This window comes from Trachymyrmex septentrionalis, unplaced genomic scaffold, assembly GCF_001594115.1.
Source record: "Trachymyrmex septentrionalis isolate Tsep2-gDNA-1 unplaced genomic scaffold, Tsep1.0 scaffold72, whole genome shotgun sequence".
Lineage (NCBI taxonomy): Eukaryota > Metazoa > Arthropoda > Insecta > Hymenoptera > Formicidae > Trachymyrmex > Trachymyrmex septentrionalis.
The window spans coordinates 143,656-149,704 of NW_017305905.1; the positions used below are offsets into that span (position 1 = coordinate 143,656).

At 43.0% G+C, this 6,049-nt stretch overlaps 3 protein-coding genes across 3 annotated transcripts in view; 1 reads left to right on the plus strand and 2 right to left on the minus strand.

Annotated features, from left to right (window-relative positions):
- LOC108753821 overlaps positions 1-997 on the minus strand; it is an 81,507-nt gene extending 80,510 nt beyond the window's left edge. Inside the window, exon 1 of the mRNA XM_018495740.1 lies at positions 244-997. Within this exon, the coding sequence (XP_018351242.1) occupies positions 244-291 (48 nt within the window). The 5' untranslated portion in view covers positions 292-997. The remainder of the gene's footprint in view (positions 1-243) is intronic.
- Positions 998-2,537: 1,540 nt separating this feature from the next.
- On the minus strand, positions 2,538-3,472 carry LOC108753803. Its single transcript, XM_018495712.1, has one exon. It carries the CDS (start codon positions 3,337-3,339, stop codon positions 2,608-2,610), a length of 732 nt encoding a protein of 243 aa, XP_018351214.1. The 5' UTR covers positions 3,340-3,472; the 3' UTR covers positions 2,538-2,607.
- Positions 3,473-5,148: 1,676 nt separating this feature from the next.
- The window catches only part of LOC108753838 (ubiquitin-conjugating enzyme E2-17 kDa), a 7,594-nt gene continuing 6,693 nt past the window's right edge, over positions 5,149-6,049 (plus strand). Inside the window, exon 1 of the mRNA XM_018495769.1 lies at positions 5,149-5,610. Within this exon, the coding sequence (XP_018351271.1) occupies positions 5,587-5,610 (24 nt within the window). The 5' untranslated portion in view covers positions 5,149-5,586. The remainder of the gene's footprint in view (positions 5,611-6,049) is intronic.

The following is a 6,049-nucleotide window of genomic DNA, read 5'->3' on the forward strand; positions in this document are numbered from 1 at the left end:
TATATGTATCTATTTAAATAAATTTATCTCAAATATATAACTACACGTCGCTTATTTAAATATATATAGATATATTGTTCCAACACGTCCGATTTTGACCGTAAATAAGACAAGATATCTTTTACTGTGTGATATATGTGAATGTTATGAGACTATATTCTTTTACGCGAGTCATTGAGTTGCGAGCATCCGAGATTATCGAATCTCGATAATAACAGAATCGATTAAGTTTTAGAGTTTTACCTGATAGACGTAAGGTGTGACGCAGGGTACGTAGAATTCTCTACTCATAATAGACGAGTCGCCTGCGGGCGGTGATGAAGTCCAGCTGACGACGGATCGTCCTTCGGCAAGTGTCAAAACGCCGGTGGCGCCATCTTGGTCTCGCCCGGATCGGAGCGAGTCGTCGAACTGTCACGAGCAGGCAGGATCACCGAATCCAAGTTGCGGCCGCCGCGTAGAACATCCCTCGTCTGCTTTTTCGGGGTTCATGCACGTGTCGCGGCCGGATACACGTACTCGCCGTGTCGCCCGTCACGTCGCGTCGCGTTGCGTCACGTTACGTCGCGTCACGTCGCGACGTTCAGGTCGTTCGCATCAGCGTCGTCGTCGGCGGGTGTGCGACAACGACGACGACGACAAAGACATCGACCGTCGGGATGCCTTGCCTCGACGCGCGCGACTCACCAAAGCACACTCGGGATACACACTGCATAAGTAACCACCTTAACGACGTCGCCGGGTTCGTCGTCCCGACTCGATCATGGCGCACTCCTCAGCTCGATTGTTCCCGCAGGAGAAGGTAACCTAATCGCTCGTCGTGTTTGGACGACGTTTCCAATGGCGGAAACACACGGCTGTTTGTGAAAACGCGGGTGGCAGGACGGTAAACACTCACGCTAGCCGATCCACTACGCCATTTTCATTTGTTCGCATACGCTCGCGGTTGCATCTCTCTTGCGCGTGCTCACAATAGACAACCTCCGTACGCGTTCGCTGACAAATGCCGACTGGACTGGCTGGTCGCGGATCACGAGAGCCGATTGAATCCGACGCGATCCGATGGCTGCCGAAGCGCGGCGATTCACCGCGGTGGCGCCACCAACTTCACGTCGGTCGACGTCGGTTACGACTCCGGTTTTCAGGTTTTCACTCTGTCGATAAGGTGAACGCTCGCGTGTAAACAAGAAAGGAAAACAATGGCTAGCTTTCCTTTTTAATGATACAAAAGACAGCAAGAGAATGCCTCTTTATCTCTCTTGGTATTTCCAGAAATAGCGAAGACACAGAACGATACTCATGTCGACTTGCGTTATCAAATGGAAAGCATTCAAATGTGTGTTTCTATGGATTTCATACAAAAAGATAAAAAACGTACCTTTCGTTTAATCGATACTATCAGTTTCACTGTCGTTTCGTGAATAAATTTTCGAAGAAAATTATTTCGTTTTCGTACGTGGTAAATTAAATTAATTTATTTTGATTTAGAAGGCATTTTTTCGATCATCTCAAGGTCTTCACTTTTCTCTATTACGTTAAGGAACGACGTAAGGATCTCGAAAAAGATAATAATCTAGTAATGATAAAAATATAACATACTTTTCGTTTAATCAATACTGTTACTTTCACTATCATTTAATCGATATTGACAGTTACACTGTTGTTTCATAAATAAATTTTCAAAGAAAATTTGTTTATTCCGTATATATACATGATGAAATTTAATAAATTCATTTTAATTCAAAAAAATAATTTCGAACCGTCTCAAGGTCTTTACTTTTCTCTGTTACGTTAATGCTACAAGGATCTTGAAAAAGATAATAATCTGGTAACGCAAGATCCAGCAAGTAAAATAAACGGATCAAGGTTTTAAAATGCAAATCGAACTTTTTCTCGGTAATTTTTACGTGTAATCTTACATTGTTTTGCATCGTTATTATTTCAGTTTGAGTTAGTAATATTACTTCCTTTTACAAATATTCGATGTAAACGTTGCTATTTAGATGACTGGAACGAGTAGAATTATGAGAGAAACAATGGCTATGTTTTAACAGACAAAGTAATACTGTAATGATAACTAAATAAAATAAAATTGTAACTGTTGTGAATTCCTTTACTTGCCCTTAGTTCCTCAGTGGATGTAAATATATAAATAACTGTATAACTAATTATTAAATAATCTTACAATTGCAAAGCTACTTTTTCTGTTGGACACAGCCAATGACTATATGTTCGGTGAACAAAGCAACTCAATGAACGCTCAGTGATTCTTTAATATAATTTGTCCTTACTTTTAATTTTTCATTGAATTTATCTCTTACAAAATTGGCACAATATAAAAAGACAGTAATTAATTACTTATTTTAAATATAAAAGACACTGCATGTTGCTCAGTACTTTTGATATTCTAAATAAGTAATTGTTATCTTTTAATAATAAATTGATTACATTTCTGTGTAAAGGAAGTGTAGAATTTACTTGCAATATAGAATCACTGAACGCTCACTTTGCTAAACGTAGCCAATATTAATATCAAAGCGATATGTAATTTTTTCGAGTTGAAACATTGAAATTTAATCAAATCAGCAAATAAGTTTGCACATAGCTCTACATGCAGGCGGTAACCCAATTGGAACCCACACCCTTCTCGCGTGGATTTATGCGAGTTTTCGCGCTGATTCTCGCGCAGCAAGGCTTGCCACAAGGGCTGCACATCACATCAGCGCGCGATCGCGGTGGTTGTTTGGACGAGGGATGTTTTCGCTTCCTTTCGGATCTGATGACGATATTACGCGGCATCAGGATCTCGTTCCAGGGAATCTCGACATCGTCGGTCGCGCAGATCCGCTCCTCCTCCGACGGGAGGATCTGCACCGGCTTCTCCAGCGCCAGGTCGGCCCAGGGTATCTCCACCGAGGAGTCGCAGAGCTCCGGCTCGTCCAATGTGCCTCGCAGATGAGTTTCCATGATGACCAGGTCCTGCCACGGCAACGTCATAGCTCCAGTGGATTCTCGTTTCTCGATGATCTTCGTCTCAGTCCCGTCCGTCTCTCGATCGGCCTCGACAGCTGTCACGTCGGGACGAATCCTCATCGCCGACCGCAGGGCGATGTCCTTCCAGGGTAGCTCGAGGTTGGAGTCACACAATACAGACTTGTCCGAGAACTCACGGCGGAGCGATTGCATGTAGGGCTCGTGCCAGATCTCTTCCTCCGGATTGTATACGAAGGTCTGCCTCTTCCTCTTGCAACGGTCTCTCGGTTTTTTCTTCTGATGCGCGTATACTTTGTAGTGGCACGAGCACAATTGTTGTCTGCTGCGTATTGCCGTGATCGGCATGGTTGCGACGAGCTCCCGACGTGGTCGGCTCTTGCATTTGTTGATTTATTCCCTTTTACTTTTCCAACCCCATTTTGTGATAATGAAGGGAACGATCGACGTGAACGTGGACGCGAGCAGCTTCGATTAATTGTTTGTTTATTAATTATCTAATTTTTTTTGTATCGTGTTCGAAGATTAAAAAAAATTACATGCGTTTTATTCAATTATTCCATTTTTATCGTTTTTTATCATTTATTCTATATCCTCAAATTTTATATTCATTGTTCACCGGCAATTTTTCTTATTATAAATTTTTTTAGATGAATTTAAATCTAAAAAAATTAATAAAATACAATATAGATGAATAAAGAGAGTATATTCGATCAAAGCGGATCTCGATGACTAATGAATTTCTACAATTTACACTTCAAGCAACTGCCGATTATTTATGAAATTCACAATTCTAGACCGAGGCTGGAATATGTAATTTTGCAAGTTAAATTGATAAACAGTTTAATATTATTGATATTAATCTGCATCTCTTTAAAACGCTGCAAAGAATTTAAAGTAAAATGCAATTTAGTTTCTATGATAATAAAAACTCATTAAGTCTTTTATGAATATGTAAGAATTTTTTCAGCATTCTATACAGTCCGGAACAATATAAAAATCTGCATTGAAGTTCTGCATTGAAGGTTGTAGACGAAGGGTGAAAATTTTACATTGCCGACGGAGAAAGTTATTGGGAGAGATTATATAAATAATATCTACATATAGATTATGGATGATCAAAATCTCTTGTAGACAATTGCGCCTATGATTATGTAATTAGTTTTGGATCGTGGTAACGTTAACATATACGACGATTATTATATAATTATACACATACATATAAATTTCGAATGACAGATCAATTGTTGTGATGAATATTCACCATGTTTCGTTACATCATACTATAGATTTATCGAGAAAACTTGAATTGCGTCATTATATCTGAAGCTGAGCTACCTGCGAGATATTATATGCTATCTCGTTTAATGTCTCAGTAGCGTATATACGAGGAAAATATTAAAAACTGTCCCTCGAGATACATATTATAGATTTCATTAGAATTGTTCAATTATTCCTTAAACTTCTATTATATTTTCTACGGAATAATTCTAATCGAAATTCGTTCCTAATTCCGTTCCATAATACGTAGTCATTTTTTTCTAGAATTGTCGTTTCGTTGAGAAAACCGATTGGCATCCTAAATAAAGAACCAATACACGCGATACACGTTGTTGCCTCGTGTAATCGCGCGCGCATGTTTATTGGACTCGTCAACATAAAACGGATATATTAGATCTTTGCGGTTCGAAGAGAAGAGTTCTTGCTGATGTTTACGATTGTTGTCTTCTCGCGCAACATATCTTCGTCATATTTCTCATCAAAAAGCATGACCATATCTTTCAGGCATGTTCGCGAGCATGAGTAATCTATTCATCACAATGACAAGCAATAAGCGGGCAAGGTCATTCCTCTGTCTAGTTGTAGCGAAATATCTTGAACGTTTAAACAAGCTGTTGAAAAGTAGAGGCGGTTAGGGGAAAAGAATTTTATTCGTACTTTTTATAAATCCGATCTCTCTCTCTCTCTCTCTCTCTCTCTCTCTCTCTCTTCTCTACATCGTTCGATTCCGAATCGGTCTCGAGTCTCGACCTTTAATTTCGATCACTTTCGACTTGGAGTGTACGTCATATACATACGAGATCGACTGACGACACGATGAGTGTGTAGCGCAGCGTGTACCGGGTCGAAACGTCGAACGTCGAACGTGGTCGAACGGAACGACCGAACGGCAAACGGAACCCGGAGGTCGAGTCGTTGTGCCGCGTCATCTGTCGGCGGTGGCTCGTGTGCGGTAGGAATCCGCTGATTGCCGACAAAAGGAAATTGAACGGTGGCCCGGTTGGAAGATTGAAAGGCCGCGTCGACGAAGCGTTCCCCGGCCGTGGCGAAAAAGCAGCGCGATAAAAATACGAAACTGCGCCGTATCTGCCCGTGAGGATCTCGCTGCGCGGACACCTCCCGTGTAGAAATACGTGACGCGTTGTTGTGTGTTCCGACCATTCCGACGGTGCGAATCGCGACAGCGCGCTTGACCAGCGCAGTCGGCCTACGTTTAGAAGGCAGCCATCTTGCAATCCCTAATCAAAGATCCACGGCAAGCGCGTATCGCTGTCTGGTTTTGCGGCCAGTTAATATCAACACACAGTTCATCAAATGGCTTTAAAGCGAATTAATAAGGTACGTGGAGGCTGATCGGCGTTCGTGCCGCGTGGCCACGCGTACGGCCGGGCGTTGTCGTCCTGTGTCGTGCTCCAAGCCCGGCCGTACGCCCCTTAACGATTTCTCCGCTCTCTCTCTCTCCCTCGTCGAGCTGGTGCGAAAGGCAAGAGTGTTTGAGCGCTGGAAGAATCACGCCAGACCGTCTGGTCTCATCTGATCTCGTCTCGTCTCATCTCGTCTCGTCTCGTCTCGTCTCGTCTCGCCTCGCCTCGTCTCGTCTCGTCTCGGCGGCAACCTCGCCGTCGTCGTCGTCAACGACGACGACCCCGACGATGCTTTGGCTCGCGGAGATGGCGGCCGTGCCGTGTCGTGTCGTGTCGTGCCGTGCCGTGCCGTGCGCATCTAGGATCCGCGGGAATTGTCCCTCGACGCCCCTGCCCGCGTCATCCGGGCTCGC

Coding starts and splice junctions, on each gene's coding strand:
- LOC108753803 (XM_018495712.1), bottom strand. CDS start 3,339: ATGCCGATCACGGCAATACGCAGCAGACAACAATTGTGCTCGTGCCAC.